General features: G+C 35.3%; 1 protein-coding gene across 1 annotated transcript in view; it reads left to right on the top strand.

Annotated features, from left to right (window-relative positions):
- The window catches only part of ADGRL4 (adhesion G protein-coupled receptor L4), a 121,524-nt gene extending 99,963 nt beyond the window's left edge, over positions 1-21,561 (top strand). Inside the window, exons 14-16 of the mRNA XM_062193410.1 lie at positions 18,257-18,348; positions 19,650-19,818; positions 20,170-21,561. Of these exons, the coding sequence (XP_062049394.1) occupies positions 18,257-18,348; positions 19,650-19,818; positions 20,170-20,232 (324 nt within the window). The 3' untranslated portion in view covers positions 20,233-21,561. The remainder of the gene's footprint in view (positions 1-18,256; positions 18,349-19,649; positions 19,819-20,169) is intronic.
- Positions 21,562-24,226: the final 2,665 nt, after the last annotated feature.

Below are 24,226 nucleotides of genomic sequence, written 5' to 3'. Positions count from 1 at the left end.
AAAAGGGTGAAAGATTAGCACTTCACTCATTTGTAATTGCTCTTCATTATATACTTCTAATTTCTATACCTATTTTCTTTAGAAAACAAAGTATTCTATTAGTTTCTTTTTAAAAAGAGTGAGTCTTTTTAAAAATTTCTTTAATATTAAAGCCATTCATACAGGCAGTAAGAAATTAAATTGAAAGTACAGGTGGTATGTGGATTAAAAATGAGTGATATGGTACTTCAAATTGTTTCTTTTAGTATACTGATGGAATTATAGAACAACTCTATTGCAAATCTATTTTCAAATGTATTTTTTCTACACAATAAAATTACCTGGGACAGAACTCCATGTGGCTGATAATGACAGCTATCTTGAATCCTTGTTACACAATCCCCAAAACATTAAGGAGGTAGCTGTCTCTAACAAGCAATGCTGAGCACATTTGAATAGGAGGTGATGCTTGCCCTGTGTCTGTCTAGGGTCAGAAAGGAGAGAGGTTTCCTGTTATTCTCTCATGTTTAACCTCATGTGAAAAAGTGTTTGTTGCTTACCTGACACTCACAGGGTTCCCAGTAGCCAAGGCAGAAGCTGGAACATACCAAACCTATCTGAGCTTAATAAGATGGTAACAATTGACAAAAAGCCAGCTACATGATAAACTGTAATGAACACTGATCAGCAGACAGAAAAAATGCTAGCACAGACAAACCGGAGTATATGGACACCTTACCTAGGAGTTACAGTGTGTTCTAGCCTGTTTGCTGCTCAACTCACACAAGTTCACTGTTTTCACCCATTTGTAATTGCCCTTTAGCACACTGTTTGCTGGACAGTTCCTGTGAAGGTCAGTGTACCTCCTCATCACATCAGCTCTGCACTAAAACATCCACCATCACCTCCTTCTGTCCATCTCTTCTCCTTGGCCACTCCTATTCTATGTGACTTTCAAGAAAGCACCGTCACCCTGACTTGTTGTTTTCTGATACATCTCTATGTTATATGCCTTTATAAAAGCCCACAAAATCTTTTAAACTACTTTTAAACTGCTTTTCTCAATCTGTAATTATGCATGGATTAGTGTGAATAACTGCTTATAACTAATATCTATCTTCTTAAATAGATGGCATATTCTGTGAAAGCAAAACCATATAGAGTTTCTCCCATAATATAATCCTGAAGTTTAGCTTATTATCATTCATGTAATATTGTTGAATACAAAAATGAATCAATTACCAATGAGGTAGTTGCTCAAAATTTGTTAATTTCTTTCCCATAAGGAAAATTGAAATAAAAATCTTCAACATTGAAAGTGGATTATTTTGAAAAGATGTCATAAAAAGGAAAAGTGTGAAGCATTTATTATAACTTGTTACTTTCACTTGATTTTTTTTCCTTGGGAAATGACTAGAGTCATCCGTATCTGCCAATCTATCTATTTATGGCATATTGTCTCTAGGAATTTTAACATTAATGTATTATATTTAACAATAAAAGGATGTTCTGGCCATAACATTTCAGAGATTTTCAGAAGTAATATAATTAATAAACAGTATATGCAGAGTTCTTTCTGTAGGTGCAACTTATTTTTTTTTTAAGTTTCTTTTTCAAATTTTTATTTATTCTTATTTACTTGAAAGGGGTGTGTGTGTGTATGTGTGTGTGTGTGTGTGTGTAGGAGAGACAGAAAGAATTCTCCTATCCATCACTTTACTCTCCAAATGCCCTCAATGGCCCAGGCTGGGCCAGCACAAAGGCCAGAGCCAGGTGTCCCATATGTATGACAAGAAACCAACAATTTGAGCCATCACATTAGCAGGAATCTGGAATCAGGAATAGAGCCAGGACTCAAGCCCAGGCATTTCTATATGGGATATTGGAGTCACAAATGGCATCTTCTCACTATTTCAAATGCCTACCACTTTGCTGTTGATTTGTAACACATAGAGAACGTTAATGAGATCAACTTGATATATGGAGCTATATATATATAAAAAAAAAGAATCAGTATCATTTAAAAGTTAATAAAGGAAAGTTTTTAATAATTTGGGGGATAATCTTATGTCACTTCTGTTTTTATGCTTTTAATAAAAAATTAAATTGGTAATAATTTAAATATATCTTTGATTTTGTGCAAGTCCCAATCAATGATTAAATGATTTATATAATTCATGTGGATTTTTCATTCTTAGTATTTCATAGTACAAGTATATGTAAAAAAACATTTTCAATGTTTATATCTTAACAAAAGTGATTTTAATAACAAAGTTTTCATTGTCACATTAAATCAATTACTGTGAATTATCTTACACTATGCTTTTTTCTCCTTCATCTATGCTCCATTTCTTGTATCTTTATGGATTATAACCATCTGCAGTTAAAATCTGTTGTAAAAATAGGCTCATGGCAGTCACTTACAGCCATGGGGTCACTTTATCTCTAATGCTTACAAATTCTCTGCTCATTCCTCCTTTCCATTCTGCTTTGGATACTACTAAATTATTCTTTCAAACAATGAAAACATTCTTATTTTAAAATATTTTAATGGAGTCATGTTAAAAATACAAAGTGTGAATGTTGTTTCAATGCCTTAAATGATTACATATTATAGTTAAATTTCATCCACAATAACATGCAGAGATTATTTAGCTATAACTTCATTTTAAGGATGAAATATCCTGTCAAGTTCTGTTGACTAATACTTTTGCTGTGAGCTACCTGTCCGTACATGTGTTAGGGAATATGTGTCATGAAATCCACAGATATGGTTTGTTAGGTGCAAAATATTGCAGATGTATCCTAGGAACTGTCCATAAAACAAAGAAGGTGTGACTTTCACCTTTCTCTTTCCTTATCTCATATTTTTCCTTTACACGAAGTTATTCCTGAAAGCTCATAACATTTAGATAACTTAGAATATTTATCTACAAGTTATCTACTTCTGACGAGATTCTCTTGTGTCAAAATCTTCAAGATATAATAAAAATTAAACTTTAATAATGTTTGATCAAATTAATGATCAAATGATTGTTACACAGACTATGAATACCCAGGATTTGAGTTTAGAATCCATCCTTCATCATTTTAGTAATTTTTTATCGCTTTTTCTATGTCAGACAATGTTGTAGGCTTTAAGAATAAGAATATATTTAAAAAGTCCTTATCCTTAAGTGGACTTTGAATTCTAGACCAGATGTCAGCAATGGCCACATTCTGTTTTTATAAAGTTGTAGTGGAAAACAGCCCCACTCATTTGCTTGGGTATCCTCTAAGCCTTCTTTAATGGTAGGACAGAGTTGAGTAGTTGTGGTAGGGACCATTTGGCTCTTAAAATCTAGTTTCAGTATATGGCCCTTTACAAAGTCAGCTGACCTTTGTACTACTCACTGATGTAAAATATCCCAGAATATCACAAGTGATTCATTTTAAAAATGTTTTTCAAATTTAAGATATTCTGTCTATGGATCACCCATTTAAATATAAGTATTGCCTCCTTTTCTGTAAACTTCTGGAAGATAGTGAGATTTTTGGCCTGATCTTACAATTCTACTGTAGAGAAGTTTTGATAAAAAGGAAGAATTATTTACAGGAGTAATGAGCACTTGATTTACTCTTGAATTACAACTATTTCAGTCTTCCTTTTACTGACATTTCTTCACAGGAAACTAATACAAGTGAAAAATTATTCTCTGTTTTGTAATGAGAACACATTGCTCAAAAATAAAGACAGAGATTTAAGTTCTGATATTTTAAATACATGATTACAGGTCAAATAGAACTGCTCTTATATAACAAAGTAATGGTTAACTAACTTCAATAAATATATGGTGCATGCATCACTGGACATTACAAGTATTCAAGACAATTTTAAAAATGTGATTTTATATGAATATTATAGCTGTTAGTGATAATTGATATTTATTGAAAACTGATAAAATGGGTATTATTCTGAATACTTTTCACTAGTTATGTAACTTAATGCACATGACAGCCCTGTGATAATCAATACTACTATTGTTCTTGTTGCACACACTAGGAAAGCAAAATACAGAAATGCTAAATAAATTGTCCAGTTAGTAAATATCACAGTTGGAATTTGAATCCATAGTGTGGCTCTGGAGTTCACTGATTCTATTTATTTTGAAGGAGTATCTGTTGCTTTTTTAAGGCTGTCATATCATTTAAGGCAGTGTTATCCAAATATTTTTGACAAAAGCAAATATCATATGCATCACTAAATATGTTTAATCATGAAAATTATATATATTTGCTTGTTTACTAATATGTCATGTATAAATATATAACATTTGACAATATTAAGAATAAAAGATAAAATTATAATATTTAAAATATCAGTGTAGTCCACAATAAATTGTTAAATTTTTAGTTTTTAAAGGAAATATTGTCTATACTTTAAATACAGCAATCTAAAGGTTCAGATTTTTTTAAAAGATTTTTTACTTACTTGAAAAGCGGGGTTATAGAGAGAAAGAGGAGAAACACAGAGAAAGAGATATCCCCCTTCCTCTGGTTCACTCCCCAAATGGCAGCAGCAGCCCGAGCTGGACTGGTTCAGAAACCAGGAGCCAGGAGCTTTATCCAGGTCTCCCATGTAGATGGCCCAACTTGGGCCATCTTCCACTGTTTTCTCAAGTCATTAATAGAGAGCTAGATTGGAAATAGAGCAACATTACCTGCTATGTCATAGCACCGGCCCCTAAAAGCACAACTTTAAATTCAGTTTGTTTTAATACTTGTCATTAATGCTACCAGAGCTACAACTTCCCAAAGATATATTAAATCTGTATTTAATCATAGTACCGTGTAGCAGATGTACGCACTGAGTATACACTTCAAATACTCATTTCTTCACATTTTTAATAATGTTTTGTTATTAGATTTCCAATAGCGTTTACTGAAACAAGTGTGTACTTATATTGATAATGGAATACATTTAAATTCAGTACCATATCATTTCCTGTGTATTTTGCAGGTAACTTATGTAATCATGAAGAAAAGTTTTTTTGCAATAATACATAATTAACAAAAAATTATTACTCTCAAATAGAAAACATTAAAAGTGACTTCTAAACATGTATCATTAACTTGAATGAAACTGGTTATTCAACTGAGTGTTGCATGACTTTAAATATTCCTGAAACTGTGGATCTAAATCCATACTTCTAGTAGTGATCTTAATTTAAATTTTTGAAAAACATTTTATCAAATTCCATTAGACATTCATCAGTTTTAACCTTACTGGCAAATAGTTAAGTTTTTTAAAAGATTTATGTATTTATTATTTTTCAAGGCAGAGTGACACGTGGGTGGCAGCAACCTAAGTACTTTGCCATCAGCCTCTGCCCTCCCAGATGCATTAACAGGGAGCTGAATCAGAAATGGAGTAGTCTGGGCTTGAACTGGCACTCTGATAGGAGATGCTAGCATTGCAGGAAGTAGCTTACCCCGCTGGGCCACAAAGTTGTCCCAAAATCATTCAATTCATCTTTTTTTAAAAATTGTTATCTGTATTTGTACAAATTTATGAGCCGCACTGTGACATTTAAATACATGGATACAATGTGTACATATCAATGATGGGTAATCAATATTTCCCCCTCTTTGACATCACTTTGTGATTGGAGGCTTGAAGCTCCTTTCTTCTATTTGTTCATAAAACACATAGTAGATTATCATCAACAATAGTCACCCAACTACATTGTATAATACTACAAACTGATTCCTTTGCTTCAACTCTAATTTAGTATCCATTTTCCAGAATCCATCTCTCCTCCTCAACCCTTCCAGCCTAAAGACATCACTATTCTGTGAGTATTTCTAGTTTCCCCACAGGAGTGAGAACATGTGGTATTTGTCTCTCTGTGCCTAGCTTATTTCCCTTCAACCTGATATCCTCTAGTTCCATCCATTTTGTTGCAAATGACAGGACTTTATTCTGTCCTATGGCTGAATAATATTTCATTGTGTATATATACCACATTTTCTCTATTCATACATCTGATGACAAACATCTTGGTTGATTCTGTATTGGGGTTTTGTGAATTGTGCTACAATAAATACAGTGGAGCAGATACCTCTTTCCTAAAATGATTTCATGATCTCTTAGACAAATGTCTAGAGTTGGTGGATCATGTAACTGTTCAATTTCCAATTTTTCAAAGAATCTCCATGTTGTTTTCTACAGTGGCTATACTAATTTACATCCCCACCTAATGTGTATAAGAATTCCCTTTTCTGCACATTCTTACCAGAATTTGTCACTTTGTCATATTGATAGTGGCCATTCTTTCTTTCTTTTTTTTTTTATTTTTCCAAGAGCCATTTTTATTCAATTCACGTCATAGTTGCAGAAAAAGAAAAAAAGAAACAGTCCAATTACAGCATTTTCATATTCTAAACAAATTTTGCAGTGCTGAAAAAAAAAATGAAATGAAAAGAAAATCAAACCCAAGTGCCAAGATAACAAATTTCTTTCCCTTTTCTCAACTCCATTTCTTTTTGGCTGGTTCCAGGGCAGTGAGTAGGGCCTCTTAGGGACTAACGCTTATTAACACAGTGCCATCAAAGCAAGCCCCCACAAAAGTCACAGGCCTCCAGAATCACTAGTCCACGGATATTTTAAAGACAATGCAACAGCGCATTCCTCCCACTCAAAGCCGTGTTGGTTGTTTGATAGTTGATTCTAACAGGGTGAAGTGATACAGTGTCAATTTGCATTACCCTATATTGTTGAGGGTTTTTTTTTTTTTTTCAGTTTCTTATATATTCTGAGTAGCAATCCTTTGTAGCATAAGTAGCTTGCAAGCTATTTACAGCTCACTTTAGAAATAGACAAAATGGGCCGGCACCGTGGCTCAACAGGCTAATCCTCCGCCTTGCGGCACCGGCACACTGGGTTCTAGTCCCGGTCGGGGCACCGGATTCTGTCCCGGTTGCCCCTCTTCCAGTCCAGCTCTCTGCTGTGGCCCAGGAGTGCAGTGGAGGATGCCCCAGGTGCTTGGGCCCTGTACCCGCATGGGAGACCAGGAGAAGCACCTGGCTCCTGCCATCAGATCAGCGCGGTGCGCAGGCCGCGGCGGCCATTGGAGGGTGAACCAACAGCAAAAAGGAAGACCTTTCTCTCTGTCTCTCTCTTTCTCACTATCCACTCTGCCTGTCAAAAAAAAAAAAAAAAAAAAAAAAAGAAAGAAATAGACAAAACGTTAGTTTTTTCATGTTCTCGTTTGTATATTCTTCATCAAATATTTATTTTTTATTTAAAGCCATAATTCCCTTGAAGATATTTTATGTCTCATTTGTCTATTTTATTAGGGTTACTTTATTAAAAATAGTTAATGTAATCTGCAAATGCATCTAAGGGGCAGGCACAAAGTAAGTTGCAGAAAGTTTAAAATAACAAAGGAGACAAACCTCTCTACCATTAGAAACAAATACATCTTTTGTGACGACTCATAGGCTATGTAATTATACAACATGGAAATAATTAAAAGAATTCTAATTAGTTAAAACATGTTTCCATAGAAAAATATCCATTGGATCTAAGTCATTGATCCTGTCTCTTAGATTACTTGGACATTCTACTGTGGAGAATACTATCTAGAAATCAAAACTGGTGTCTAAAAGAAGGAAAGCCTTGCTGTTCACCAGCACTAACCCTGTCACTACTCATTAATATTTGACTCTTCTCCTTTTAACCATTTCTAAAATGAAGTAGCTCTTAAGCTACTGGAATTATATATGTCAGTTTAGTTTCTCTTCCCTGGCCCTTCATCCATAGCTTGGTAATTTTTTAAAGTGCTCAGGAGCACAAACTCTAGCACCCATCTCCCGGACATGAATATTGGCTATGCTTCTTCCAGACTGTCTCACCTTGGACAAGTTATTTAACAATTCTGTTCCTCTTTTGCCATACATGTGAAACAAATATAATAATAATGAAATAATGTTGATAAGAACTGCACTCAGCACATAAAGTTGGTATGAGGAAAAAATTAATTAATAAAAGAAGCACAACAGGGTGTGGCACATGGAAAACATTCAATAAATATTAGCACCCAAAATTTATTTTTGCCATAGACTTGAATCTCAGTGTTGTAGTAGTATGGGAGTACATACAAATTGCTACTCTGTACCAAAACAGCTAACTGTTCACACAGCTGTGTTCTCTAGCAGGCAACCGCTGATGGGAAAGCATTGTTTTCCTCAAAAGTATAAATCTCAAGAGATTAATGTGGCATCATTTAGTACCTTTAATATCCCAGGGTGAGCTAGTAAAAGAGACCCTCCTGTGGCGATGTTTAGAAGGTACTTAAATAGGGCCAGTGCCGAGGCTAATCCTCTGCCTGTGGCACCAGCACCCCGGGTTGCTAGTCCCAGTTGGGGCGCCGGATTCTGTCGTGGTTGCTCCTCTTCCAGTCCAGTTCTCTGCTGTGGCCCGGGAAGGCAGTGGAGGATGGCCCAATCCAAATGCTTAGGCCGGCCATGGTGGCCATTTTGGGGGTGAACCAGCGGAAGGAAGACCTGTGTCTCTCTGTCTAACTCTGCCTGTCCAAAAAAAAAAGGTACTTAAATAGGTTTATTGTTGTTTCAGATGCTTCTGATTATCACATTTGTTTTTTCCTATAATTGTATGCAGTACTCCATTTCTCTGTGGTTTGCTCACTCTAGAGTTGGTGTTAGCAACCTCAGCGGAGGAACATTTTTTGGTCCGTAGTTAATCTCAAGTCTGGTAAATTCTGAGTCTACTATTTGTTAAACAACATGAAGTTTGTGTGTTAGCAAAGAAAGGTAACCTCCTAGAGGTGTCATGTAGGTATATGTGAGGAAAAAGTGTTATTCTATGTTCCTCACAGTTCTGAAAATAGATCAAGAAACTGATAGCATAAGTTCTCTAAGATTTCAATAAATTTATGCCAATACTATTTTACACCTAAGCTCTGCAGTGTTTATCTCTAACCATAACTGTATCAACAAAAGGTATTTAACAGACACTAGCCCAGTCCTCTGCTTCCTGTCACAGCTTCAAGGTGCACACTGATGGGTTCCAAGGGAAAGACTTCTTCCAAGCCCAGGTGTTTTCCTTACTGGCTTCAATCCTTTTATAGCCGTTTCATCCCCTGCATATCAGGAACTTCAAAAAGTTTATGTAACATGAATCTAAAAGATGTTTATTCTGGTTCTATAAGTTTTTTGCTTGTTTTTGGTTTTTGCTTTTTGTTCATTTTTGTAAAGCAGATCGAGAGATCTTCCATCTACTGTTTCACTCCCCAAATGTCTGCCACAGCCTGTGCTGTGAAAGGCTGAAACTGAGAGCCTGGGACTCGTCTCCAACGTGGCTGGCAGGGGCCCAACTACTTGAGCCATTTCTGCTGCCTCCCAGGATGTGCATTATCAGGAAGCTGGATTGGAAGTGCAGGAGTCAGGCACCTTGACACGGGATGGAAGTGTCCCAAGCAACGACTTAACCACAAACCATCCATAGTTACTTTTAGTTTTCATTTCCTGCAAACTTTTCAAAGAATCCTTCTATGCAAGGATTTAAAAAAATAAAAAAAAACACTCCAACAAAATAAACTTATCTTCTAATTCCATTTCCATGAACTTCAGAAGTGCCCTCCTGACTCTTAGCACATTCTATGTCTAAACTCACACACACATGTTCAGATTCTACAACAGTTGGATCCATTCCCTAGGAGATCTATTTTCAAACAGTTACAGGACCACCAGTGAGGAGAGGGTGCAATCCTTGGAATTTCCACCAAGAAACTTGTGTCTTCAGATTATAAAAAAAAAAGTCAGATACAAAATAATGTGAAAGCTATGAAATTAGCTGCACCACGTAAAATATAGACTACCCAGTTAACTTGAATTTCAGGTAAACTTGTTCCATGTGGAACATACTTATACTAAAAAATCATTTATTGTTTTCCTGAAACTCAAGTTAACTGGTATCCTGCACTTTTATTTACTATCTCAAAATCATGTGAGAAATGCCTATAAAGATAAGTGGAAGAAAATAGGATTGGTACTTAAAAGTAACAAACCGCATCCATCTATGACTTTCTTGCCAGGAGCATAATAACTATTTGTTCATTGTTTTATTTTAAGAAAATATACTTGCTCATTGTTTTATTTTAAGAAACACACACACATAGAATCCACTAATAAACAAATAAAGGATTGTTTATTTAATTTTTACTCATCAAATATCTAAAACACCAATAACAAACATGAGTTAATGATAAATTAGTACTTATTTTAAATTGGATTTTAAATCTTTCTTTAAAAATAATTAAAGCTATATCATTGGGTATTTCATTATTTATGTATAATATATATGTAATATATATGCATTAACTATATGCATATGTGTATTTGTACATACATGCACTTATATATAAATATATGCAAATCAACATGGTTTTCTTTCTGTATTATTTTTTATTACTCCCCTAGCAAATTACCACAACATAGCAGCATAAGACAACACCTCCATACTCTCTCACAGTTCTGTAAGTCAAAGTTCTGGGTGTTTTGTGGCTAAATTGGTTCCTCAGGTTAGAGTCTCACCTTGCTAAAATCAAGGCATCAACCACTATGAAGGCTCTGGGGGAGAAATCCTTTCCATTTTCATGCACATTGTTGACCAAAGTGAGTTCCATGGGACAATAGGACTTATCTCATCTCCTTTAACTGTTGGTTACTCTTACTGGTGGAGACCTCCCATAATGCTTTAGTCACTTATTGGTCTTTGAAGACAGCTGATTGAGTGCCCTCATGCTTCAGGTTCTCTGCCTCTACTCTCCTGCCTTCTCTTCTCCTTATGTTTTTCTACTTTAAGGGCCCACCTGATTATATTGAGTCCAACCCAACAATTCAGGACAACCTCTCTATGATAAAAGTCCACAATCTGAATTCCATCAGCAAAATCCCTTTCTTTCCATACTCAAAGATTCAAGGGATTAGGGTGTAAGACATATTTTTGGATAACACTGTTCTGTTTACCATGTACCTCAATTTTTCTGTTGCTCTATGTGATCAGCATTGTAACTAAGATATATAAAGGAATAGTTCAACTAAAAATGATAAAAAAAAAAAAAGAAAGACAGTAGACAAAACTTTGACTCCAATTTAACTCCTGGACAATTAGTAGTGCATTCTTTTTTGACTTTGATGTTTAGATTGATGACTAAGTCATTCCTACAGTGGCCTAAGGACTGAGAATGAACGAGCGACTATTTGTATGACTACTCAGTAGGTTGGTAGAAATTTGCCCTTTGTTCATGGCATAAGCAGATTTGTTGTAGGTCAGTTAATTTAAAGATAATAAAACCATTTGAAAGGACATAGAAGTTGTGATCATGACATATTTTTTAATGAACCAGATTCTGTTTGATATATATGAAAAATTAAAGCATGAGTCTAAAAGTGCTGTAAGAGAGATTTTCTCATTCTTTTTGGTGAAATCTGACATCAGCATATAGATGGCTTCATTAATTATTGAGAAAAAGACCAAGAAAAGAAAAATTAGGATGCTTCATTTTGAAGTTTTAATTTGAAGCCCTTGGGTTAAATGTACTTGTAGGTGTAAATCTTCCAGAATTATCTCTTGCTCTCTCACCAGCTCACCTATTTAAATTTTGTTTAAGAAAATACGGCACTTAAAAAATTTTAACACCCTATCAAATAACAGAGCATGTGTCCTAAACTTTAGAATGACTGCATATATCTGAAGTTAAAAAACATATCTCTATATGCACAAATACCCCGTAAGATGAAGCACAGGAAATGATTTTAAATTTTAAATATTGCTTTCTCTCAAGGGTTAAGTGTTTATGACGTCAATTTCTTTTTCCTTTACAGTCTTTTTATTCTCTTCTGTATTCTAAAGTGCAGCAATCAATTTCAGTGTTTTTATGTTTGCCATCTAAGGTCCCTGTCTTGTTTATTCCTAGAAAGATTCATGAACCCCTAATTGACAGTCTAAGCCCATTAAAATTTTTTGAGACCAAAGTGATAATGAATGAATGCTCATTTGTGAATCTTTAATTAGCCTCTCTGCCTTTGTGGCACTAACATCTACAGATAAATAATAAGGAAACCGCAGAACAAAATAAGCACACAAAAGTAAACCCTAATGAGCAAGTGCACCTATCATTTCAAGGTACCATTTTCTTAAGTAAGGTTAATATTCATGATTTTTCTTATATGTTCATGACTCACCCAAGTACTGGAATCCGTTATCATGATGGACTCACTGCTGTGTAAGCACTAATAGTACCTTCCCAACTCTGAAGCCCAAATGCAGATCTTTCTCAACTATCCTCAAAGTCATTGCCTCCAAGTTATTATTAGAGATGCTTTGCAATTCTATATAATCTTAGTTTGAGCTACCCTGTTTTTGTCTCATCTCAGCTCTTTTGTATTCACTTCATAAAACTTGCCTTCCCAAATGATATTTTTCCACCAATTGTAACACTGGCATCCAGTTTGTGTCCCAGCTGTTCTGTTTCTTATCCAGCTCCTGCTAATGCAGCTAGGAAAGAAGCAGATGATGACCCAAATACTGTGCCCCTACAACCCACATGAGAAACAGATGTAGTTCTTGTCTCCTGGCTTTAGCCCAGCCAGCCCCAGCCATTTGGGAAAAGAACATGTGGAAAGAAAATTCTCTCTCTCTTTCTCTCTCTCTCTCTCTCTCCCTCTCTCTCTTTCTCTCTCTTTCTCTCTCTTTCCCTCGCTCCCTCCCTCTCTCCCAACCATTTGGGAAAATAACCAATGGAAAGAAGATTCTCTGTCACAAATAAATAAATAAATCTTGAAAAATATACTTTTCTATACTATGTAAAGTGCACTGAATTTCTTTTATTTTTTTAAAGAAGACTTATTTATTTATTTATTTATTTATTTGAATGGCAGAGAGACAGAGAGAGGTCTTCCATCTGCTTGTTCACTGCCCAAATAACCACAACAACCATATCTGCGCTGACCCAAAGCCAGGAGCCAGGAGCTTTTTCTTGGTCTCCCCCATGGGTGCAGGAGCTCAAAGACTTGGACCATCTTCCACTGCTTTCCAAAGCTATAGTAAAGAGCTGGATTGGAAGTGGAGCAGCCAAGACTCGAACTGACGCCCATATGAGATGCCAGCACTGCAGGTAGAGGCTTTACCTGCTTATGCCACAGCACCAGACCCAAGTGCATTGAATTTCAACACCTAAATACGTAAAGTCACGTGCCTTTCAATGACTTTATATGATAATGAGCCTGTATTTATGGTTTTCAACTCTGTTAGAAAAGATGTAAAGTAGCATATATTTTTGGATGAGAAGAGCATGCAAGCAAAAAGAATAAATTTACATTTTTTCAGTTACCAAAAATTTCAGCTATATATTATCTAATTCATAATATTCAATTATTTAGAATAACTAAGGAAAATTTTGTTCTAATTGTTTTAGGAAATTATTATTCTCGAAAAACTCTATATCATTATGATGATGAGAAAATACATTAAAATTATTCTGAGGCTTGTAAAACTGTAAGGAAGACTGTTGTGATGGGTGTCAAAGCAATGGTAAAAAGGCAGAGAGATTGGCTCAAATCAGGAAACAATAAAGACATGCTGAGGAGTTACATCTAAAATTGAGATTGAAGGTACTGGAATAATTACTAGGAGACACCAATGTTAGGGGAATGTCTTGCTAAACTAATTTACAAGGTTCTTGCTGAACTGTAGGCCAGGACAATCGAATATTAAGGGCACATCTGATTTAGCAGGGCTTTTGCTAAGACTGGACTTTAAAAGGACAGACACTGAAGTTCAAGGTCACGGACTAGCTGAAGAGCGGGTTCAGAGGAGCCTTACTCAAGTTTGGTCAGGAAGAGAGAGTTTTGGGGTGGGCCTTTGAAGAGTGAATCATAGATTAAGATGTCTGGGTTCAGTTCCCAGCTCCAAGTCCTAATTCTCACGTTCCATCAGCAGACCCTGGAAGGTAGCAGGTTAGGGTGCAAGAAATTGGGTTTCGGCCGGCGCTGCGGCTCACTAGGCTAATCCTCCACCTTGCGGCGCCGGCACACCGGGTTCTAGTCCCGGTCAGGGCACCGATCCTGTCCTGGTTGCCCCTCTTCCAGGCCAGCTCTCTGCTGTGGCCAGCGAGTGCAGTGGAGGATGGCCCAAGTGCTTGGGCCCTGCACCCACATGGGAGACCAGGAGAAGCACCTGGCTCCTGCCATCGGATCGGCGCGGTGCGCCGGCCGCAGCGCGCTACCGCGGCGGCCATTGGAGGGTGAACCAGAGGCAAAAAAGAAGACCTTTCTCTCTGTCTCTCTCTCACTGTCCACTCTGCCTGTCAAAAAAAAAAAAAAAAAAAAAAAGAAAGAAATTGGGTTTCTGCTACTTACGTGAGATTCTGAATTGTATTCCCATCTCCCAGCTTTTGGCCCTGAGCTAGGCCTAACTATCTGGGCACATTCAGGAAATGGCCCAACATTTGTGAATGCTCACACTCAGGCTCTTTCTCTCCCCTCTCTCTCTCCCTTAGTCAACATTGGCCTAGACAATTCACAGTATCCAAATCGCTAAAGAATATTCATCATCCTCTGCATTTCTGAAGAATTAAACTAGATGTGACTTTCTCAGCTGAGTTTCTGTCTTCTCAAGAAGCCTACACTGGGAGGCAGTATGTAGATAAGGTGGCATTTAAATGCAGAATGAGAATGAGCTGTGGGAATATCTTTCAGCCAGGCCAGTACACCTGCCCTGTGGCATCTTTGGTATGCTAGAAGAAAAGACAGAGAATCCAATTTGAATGGAGTGGAGTGGCCAAAGTATAGAAAAGTAGAACTTGAGAGAAGTGATATGGCAGGCACCAAATCACACCTTAGAGGGCTTGGTGAGATCCTTGGCTTTAATTCTGAATGGAGGCTGCTGAATAGAGAAATAGCCTGACATATTTTAAAGAAGCCAGGCCAAGTGTTATGAGAGAGATGACAGTAAGCCATTATAACAGCAGGGGAATCCACTAGGTTTCTGCGGGAGCCAGGGGCTGTGCTACATGACCTGTTTCAGGAAAATAGCTGTGACAACTAAAAGTGGTTGTTATGTCCTCAACATGTTTGGGAGGCAGAGATGAAGATTTGGGTGACAAATAAGCCTGATGGGCTAGAAGAATGAGGTAACATTTTTTTCTAGGGGGGGGTGGGGTGGGGTGGAAACTACAACAAAAATATGTTAGGGGAAAGAATGGCAGTTTGTATCTTCACATTTCTAAACACCAGGCCTTGAAGATGCCTAGGTGGAGGAGCCAGGGCGTAGGGAGAGATAGTATTTGGAACCCCTGGATGTGATCACGCAGGAAGTGAAGGCCTATAGGTCACTGGCTGAGTGCCCATGTAATATTCTCCGTGTCGATTTCCTATGTTCACACTGGTCATTCAAGACTGGCTTAGAAATCATGGTTTAGGGTTCTATATCTTGTGTTATTACACCCCACTACGCAAACAACTGCATAGCACTTGCTGAGTGAGTTGTGTTGTACTTGCCTGTTGACTGGTCATCTTCTCCATCTTACCATAGCACACTGAGCAAAAAGCCTATAGTACAGAAATGATTCTTGAATGAAACAATAAATAAAAAATTAAAACCCTTTGCCCTGAAGATAAAATCTAATTTGCATTTCATGCTACTGTTTATTTTGCTGACTACATCCAGGAATCTCTATCAGTTGTTAAAAGGCACATAACTTTTTTAGCTCCCCACTACCTCACAGCTCTTTTCTGAGCTGTTGTCCTCCATAAAATACCTTTCTCCCTCTTCCTTTAATCTCCTAATGCATTATAATTCATCAGGTCCAGGCTTGAATGCTAGGTCTTAAAAGAAACTTCATTCTAATTCATGTCCATTTTGCCTCTTCTCTTAATCCAAATGTGTGTATTGATAACTTTTATCACAGTGTGTGGACTTATATGCATTTGTATTCTTTTTTATCTATTTTCTTAATGGAATTTATCAGAACAAAAGACCCTGTCTGTTATGTTGATTAATATGTCTGATTCCTGTACCATGTACTGAAGAGGCCCATTACAAAATTATTAACCTAAATAAAAATGAAAAATCCCATATATTTGCATTATTGCCAATTAATATGAAAAATATTTAATCAATGTATTTGTGATTTTTGATAACATAAAACTGCAACACCTTTTGATGAAAATATTTTACTGTATTTTCTCTTAACATTTGGGAATACGGGAGTTTATGGAATAAGAATTATCTCCCGCATGCACAGCAGCACCTGGTTTTTATAAGTATGTAAACATTTTCCTTTTTGTACTGAAAAAAAAATGCACTTTCCAGATCTAGATTTCCCTTGGGGAATGTTCCATTTCCCCTCTTCGCTTCACTCACTTAGCATGTGATGTACAAGGGCATGTCCAAGGAGTCCAGGCACTCCTGGGAAACCACAGCAGCAAATACAACTATCCATCAAACCCAGTATAATCAAAAAAGAAGCTTAGGAAACTTTAGTGTATGTTGTAAATAGCTGATTTATGTAAAAGATCATTGAACTAGAGAATGTCTTTATAGGTTACACTTACTTTATCTCAGAACTTCCATTTGTTGAAATAACAAGTTCAGTAGCAATACCTCATCAAAATTATTTCAGGAATTTCAGACCAATAATGTTTTGGCATGCATTAATTATAAAACCTAAATTTTAATACATTTTTTTAATTTTTCAAAACATATACTCATATATTTATAAATTAAAATGTTTTCATACTTATGTAAAAAAGCTGTAGTTATTGAAACCTAGAAAATTTTAAGTATTTCTCTTTTATAAGTGTTAAGGTCTATTTATAAAATTAAATGTTAGCAAGTTATCATTTCAGTTAATTATTTGAGCATACAATAGAGTAAAACTGCCAGCTAAATCCATTTAAATATAATTTCTCTCCTCTATGCAATTGCCAAAGTCTTTCTTTATATGGAAGCATTATTATCACCAGAATTAATTAGTAATACAATTAGAAGTAGTTGGTATTTGGTGGCAGGAAAAGGGAACTAGACCCTTATTCCTGTAAGATTTTCCCTCAAGGACCTCTCCACTGAGACAAAGCAACATAAAATTCTCTTACCTGTGATTTTATGATGCCAGTAATATAGTAGTTATTACTAAATTTCATTTTTGAAACATCATAAAACACTCCTTAGACTATGGAAGACAAAAATTTTCTGTAACTAGAAGCTTTTGAATTATTCATATAAGAATTTATATGAAAATTATACTACTTCATTTTGGTGTCATAATTTTAATATCTGGATTAATGAGATGTTCAGTGAAGTTTCAATCTACAAGTTTTTTCTATAATATTTAATATGTTAAATTATTAGGATGCTCATATTAGAATAAATACATGTTTTTAAACACCTTTCATTAGTCTTCTGACATTATAACTTGAAGACATCTAAAGACAAAGGAAAAGAGATGTTTTTCATGATGCCATCATATAAAAATGATAAAAACTTCATGTACATTATTTATCCAATATCTGGAAATATAAATAATAGAAGGTGTATATTAATAAAATTTACTTCCTTTCCAACAAACATTCATTTAATTGATTAATATTTTTAAAACTTCTGAGGTTAAATCTAGGGAAATGAAATCTGAGCATAAATATTAGGAGAGACATCTAGATGAACCACACAAAAACAAAGTAGATTAAAACATTTGCTAGTAATAAAACTTGAGGAAGTTGTGTTGAGTTTTCTAATTTCCTTTCCATTTTCCCTTTCCAGTCCACATTTTTAAAGGACTGATAGAATTGTCGCTAACATGTTTCCATAAGTAATTTAGTGAACAAAAATTTGCTTTCCCACATACTTACAAAGCTTTCCTAACAAAAGCTTATCTTATTATATATATTAATCATATTACTAGCAGCAGATGATACTTATCAATCTGTAGGTGTGATCATAACATCTGATGAAGTTTTTTGAACAGGTTGCTTAGCACAATCTGGCAAATTTTACTACCATTTGTACCAACAATTTTCAGTGATGTTGTAAAGATCAATCACAGATTTATTTGCCTATGTGTACCAGAGGGTGTGTACTTTTTAATATATATTTTAAATGTCAGGATTTTTTGGTTTCTGTCTGATTGAAATCTTTACTATTTGTTATTTCCTTTTGTGTAGATCAAATTTATTATGAAGTTATCTCTTCTTTGAAATTAATATCTTTTCCCAGGTTAATCTCTTGGCTTTTGGAGTTATCATATACAAAGTTTTCCGTCACACTGCAGGATTGAAACCAGAAGTCAGTTGCTATGAGAATATAAGGTAAATGTTTAATTTTACTTTCTTTAGTAATTAAAAGTTTTAATAACAACAAATTATTTTTTTAGATTTTTGTTTTTAAATGATTGTTTCACGCTTGTTTTTATCATGTGAAATACTTATTAGAAAATAGTATTTATGTTTAATAAAACCATTATCACAGATGAAATGGTAATTAAAATAATTTTTGAAACATCCTCACCTTTGAAAGGCAAATATGATAACTGCATTTTAAGGCAAAATATACCTTCATGATTTTTTTAAACAGTGTTTCTCAGAGCTTGGTAGCTGTTTCTTTCTGTGATTCCCAGTTTACATGTTGCTGTGATCGCTCTGTCAATCCCCTCTTTAAAATAGATTTATTGAGACCTTGAAAATGGTTTGTTCAGGAAAATCTGAATTATACTATAGGGTGCATTGGAAACAACTGACTGTGTTGCTTGGGAACACTCCTGTAGTTTCGATACCTTGCACAAGATTTATAGTTTGGATTTAGCAACTGTTGGATCGATTACTTTCTTTGAGTCCTCACTGTCCCATAGTGTTCTGGTTTTAATAAAGTTGAAGATTACTTATTTTTGGAGGTCACCATAAAATATTTTCTTTAGTAAAGAATAATTGTCTAAAAATGAATGAGTGGTTTAATTTTCAAGTCAGTGTCTTCAATGAGCAAAACTGATGATTGATTTCCCAAAATGCCTAGGCAATCAGGCAAAAATATGTAAGGGTGAGTATGTGTGTACATTTATCTTTAATTTTTTTTAGAAATCAATATTCCGACATGAATTTATTTTGGGGTAACCATATTGCACCAGAAAAAAAAAGTCCAATTTTATATTCTACACTTTCTGCTTTACTAAACCTGAAGGGAAAGCAGAATCCTCCTTTGATGTCATGAACATGTGCTGACCCAAGTCCACATGGTGTCCTTTTCAAGGTTTCATAGAGAAAACATTTCCTAGTAGATATATGTCTTACCTTCGGGAATTCCTGCAGCCTTAGATTTGAAATCAAAGCATGTGGACTGCAGTACATCAGATGGAAATATTTTAAGATTAATTCCCTTTAAATGTCAAGTTTTAAGAATGGGACCTTGATTTGGGAAGCACCTCCCTGTCACAGTGCAGTAGCATACCCTTAAGGCGGTCCCATGTTACTGCGGCCCAGAATTTCAAATCATAACTGGTTTGTAGAAAAGATTTCTTGGTTAGAGCAAAAATTCATTTTCCACACGATCTGAGAATGTGGGTGCATGTAATATGTAGGTATGCATGTAAAATGTATGTGACTGTCTTAATGGACAGGTCTTGTGCCAGAGGAGCGCTTGCTCTCCTGTTCCTCCTGGGTACCACCTGGATCTTCGGGGTGCTCCATGTCGTGCATGCCTCCGTGGTGACTGCTTATCTCTTCACCGTCAGCAATGCCTTCCAGGGCATGTTCATCTTCTTATTTCTGTGTGTTTTATCTAGAAAGGTAAGCAAGTGTTTGTTATCAACCCCACAGTAGTTTCTATACCATCACTTACCAAATTGTTAAAGAATTCTTTTTTTCCATAGACCTGTGACTCCTTGACTTAATTGATTAAATTCAGTGTCTCTTAGTATCAAGAAAATCGAACACCTACATCTATTAGAGAAATATACTTTTAAAACTTTGCTGTTTAGAAATGTCAACATAATTTACCTAAACTTGAGCATATTTTAATGGATAATCAGAAATTAATAATACTTTAGAAAAACAAATATAACAGTTATTGTAATTTAGAAATAATTTAGCACAATTATCATAATTATTTTAACATCTCTTCCTTTTTCTTTCTTTAAGATCCAAGAAGAGTATTATAGATTGTTCAAGAATGTCCCTTGTTGTTTTGGATGTTTACGGTAAACACAGAGGATTATGCATATAGCTGCAAAAATATTAAAAATCCAAGCTGTGCATGACCAATCTATAAAAGTCACTCAGTCAAATTATCCAGTTATTAATTGCTAGATAATCAAATACTTTAAATTTGCTTTTCTATTTGCAATATAGGAACTGTAGATAATGAAAGATAAAACTATGTACCATATAGCCATAGCACACTTTCTTACATGACATAGTTAGTTATGTCAAAAATAGTATTGCCGATATTTGGAAAGTAATTGGTTTCTCAGGAGCGATATCACTGCACCCAAGGAAGATATTTTCTTTCTAACTCAGAAATGTATCAATATCCTGAAGGAAACCACTAGCTTGATATTGTTGTGAGTCATGTTGCCTTTGAAACTAGTCCCCTACCACCTTGATAATGAGAGTTACAGAAACAGGAATGTAACAGATTGAAGGGGCAGAAAACAAAACTATAAAAAGAGAATGGATGTTACAATAATATATGTTTTGAATAAAATTGTTTTCTTGTCAACTTGAGCAATTTTTGAGATAAGATGAAGAGTTGAATGAACATTTTAACATTTGGTGAATTGTTCTGAATTTGAATATCTGCTGAAACAACTTTTACCTCAATTTGCTATATCCATTTTATTTTCTAATATTTTTTAAAAATTCTGCAAATTAAAAAATTAAAAATATCTGTTTTAAAGTTGACATTAGGTTGAGAAATGCTATTTCTATGCTTCCTTTACAATTTGTGATTTCAAAAACTTCATCAATAAAACATGAATGTGCCAAAACTTAATATTTATGCCTATAAATGTAAAATTAGTGTATAGAGAGCTGAAGTAGTCTATTCTATAACATTAGCACAATGAGTATTCTGTTGCATCGGACTGGTATTTGAATACAGTATATTTGAATTCATTATTATTTTAATTCTAGAAATTTTATAGTTCACATGGCAATAGTACTTTTTAATTTACTTTTTTATAAGAGCATTGTAAATATGAAAGTATTCATAAATTGAATTACTATTTTTTCTGTTCAGGAAAGTACACATTCAAAATTGTTATTTATAACGAAGAAATCACTGAGCACTGTAGAAGTTTTCATAGTGGATCTAATTTCTGTCAGTGTTCTACTAACAAAATATTTCTGCTTAACTGTATGCCTTCTATCCTCAAATCTTCTCATTAAAATGTAGAAGCAGTAGTTTTATTTCAAAACTATGTAATTGTGCCAATACACTAAATGCTGTGATTTTAAATTAATTTCTCCAGCTGTTAAAAAAAGAAGTCTGTCAAATCTTGCTCTGACAAATAAAATGTTATCTAAAATGAAGCCATCCTACTAGTTCTTTGCTGAGTCGTTTTCTCAAAGCAGATGAGTTATCTGCTCATATCTCTTTTACGTTTGTGGAGGACCCAAGATAATAGCTTTTCATTATATCCTCTAATTTCTTACCTAGTAAGCCTATGGCCTAGTATTATAGTTGTCATTACACAATAGTGCTACAGGAATATGAGATTGAAAAACTAATCTGTTCAATCAGTATGTACCAAACCGTAGTGGTAGGTAGAAAAATAAGCCTCCAAAAATGTCCATGCCCTGAACTTCAGAACCTGTGACTAGATTAGGTTTCATGGCAAGCAGAATTAAAGCTGAAAATAAAGTTGCTCATTAGCTGACAGTGAAAGGGAGAGATTAGCCTGGAAAATCTAGGTGTGCCCACTGCAATACTAAGGATCTTTCTATGGGAAAGAGAAGAGCTAGAAGAGAGAGTTCAAGGTGATGCAGCCTGATAGGCTCAACCAGCCCCTGTGGCTCTGAATGGGAGAAGTCTACAAACTGTTTAAAACAGCAAGGAAATAAATTCTTCCCTCAAGCCTCCAGAAGGCCATCAGCCTTGCTGATTCATTTATTTTAGCACAGGAAAACCCAGTTCACATTTCTCATCTCTAGATCTCTGGCGTAAATGCGTGTGGCTTTACACTGCCAACTTTGTTATAACATTTTATGTAAGCCACAGGTAACTTATACTATTGAAATATTTACGTGAAAATGTTTTATGTCTCTGAAGACAAACTATTACTCATGACAACAAAACTTTATGTTAGTGTCTTGTTTTTTTTAATTTTTATTTTGTATTCATATGAGAGGCCAAAACGGAGATAGAGAGGGGCAGAGAGCCCGCATCTGCTGGTTCACTCTTCACATGCTCACAATGGCTGGGTCTGGATGAAGTTGAAGCCAGGAGCCCAGAAATCCATTTGGGTCACCCATATGGATGGCAGGCACCTACCCACTTGAGCTGCAACGTGGTAGCTCCCAGAGTCTGCAACAGCAGGAGATTGGAATTGGGAGTGGAACCAGCCCTTGAACCCAGGAACTCCGATATGGGATGTAGGCATCCTAACTGGTGACTTAACCGTGAGGCCACATTTGCATCCCATTGTCAGCTTTTTGTCTACCCTCCCCATAGATACCATTGGATAAAACTTATATTCATTAGCTGATATTTAAGACCTTCTCCTAGCTACTTATCCCCTCAGTTTTTACTTTTGCACTGTGAAGTCTTCTTCCGTCATTCCAAACTGTTTCACTTTCTCAGAATGTATTGTGGTCCATCAATTCCCTGTTTCTGGAATTTTCTCCTGAGATAATCATTACTGTGAAAAATATCTACTTGTCTCTAATACATATTTCTCTAAGAGGCCTGCTCAGCCTCACAAAGATATTTAATGCTGCCCATTATTGTGTCACCACTCTTTCTAGCACTAACCTACCTAATGTTTTTCATACTGCATTGTAATTATTTGTCCAAAGCTAAGGGCATTTACTGTACAAAGTTTTCTTCTTCCTGAATGGTGAGTGTCTATTCTCCTTTTGGCTTTTTGAATCAGTGTCACTTGTCATCTACTGCCTTCTGATCACATAACTGATGTAATAACCTATCTGGATGATCTGGACAGCCTGGTGTTTGTTCTTTTGCTTCATGTCTTCCATACTGGAAGCCCCTGGGACAAACCTCAAGGGTGTCATACAATTAGGCAGGGAGGGCAACCTAGCAATAAAAGTAGAACACGAATTAGGCCACCAAGCTAGCTTTGAGCTCATATCATGCTTCAGCTTAGGTTTTCCAGGAAAGACTCTTTGAGAACTTGCACAGAGCTTGCCAAACTAACAAAGTAATGCTTCATTTCCATTTGGTTATTATTCCTCACACTATTCCTCATACTGAGTTGTATAAATTTAGGATTTGAAACTAAACCCCCTCAACACACAAAATAGATTAGAAATTCATCAATAAATACTAATATACAAACTCCCTTTTTTCTTCATAAACAAATGGAAGGGAGGGTATAGGATGTCAAATGATTCAATCAAAGAACTCAGTACTTTAAACTTGGCGTCAAAACAAGATATAAATGAACACCAAAGAAGTGTAAATTCTCTGAAATTTTCTACCAACTAGAGACATAATAATCCCCTAAAAGAAAATACTTGTTGCTCATGATTACACTGTAGTTAGGAAAAACATATTTATATTCAGTATAACAATTATAAAAAGTGTGAGAGAATTCATAGCAAATGTTCCACAATGTGAATACTATGCTTAACCAACAAACTCTTCATAAGAATCTGATAGTGATATCATTTCTTCAGTTCCTTTCAATTCAACAACAACCCTTAAAATGAAATAATCCTGTATTTCTTAATTTTCTATATTGTCAACCTAATTTTTATACCTATCTTCAATGCCTTACAAAATATGACTCTTACTTATGTATTAACTTTATTGCCTAATTTCCTCAACATGAAATCCTGAAGAAACCATGAATTATGAATTCAGTATGAATCCTAAAAGATTACTGGATTGTTTGGGTCTTCCCATTACTTGGAACTTCTCTTATGCAAACTCCCTTGATCACTCAAGTTTCCCTGCAAGGAGACCCTCTGACCAGTATGATCTTTATTGATTTCCTCAGTCACTACAACCATAACA

This window comes from Lepus europaeus, chromosome 5, assembly GCF_033115175.1.
Source record: "Lepus europaeus isolate LE1 chromosome 5, mLepTim1.pri, whole genome shotgun sequence".
NCBI classification, from domain to species: Eukaryota; Metazoa; Chordata; class Mammalia; order Lagomorpha; family Leporidae; genus Lepus; species Lepus europaeus.
The sequence above is the reverse complement of the archived record's forward strand: the minus strand, read 5'-3'. Positions and strand labels throughout refer to the sequence as shown.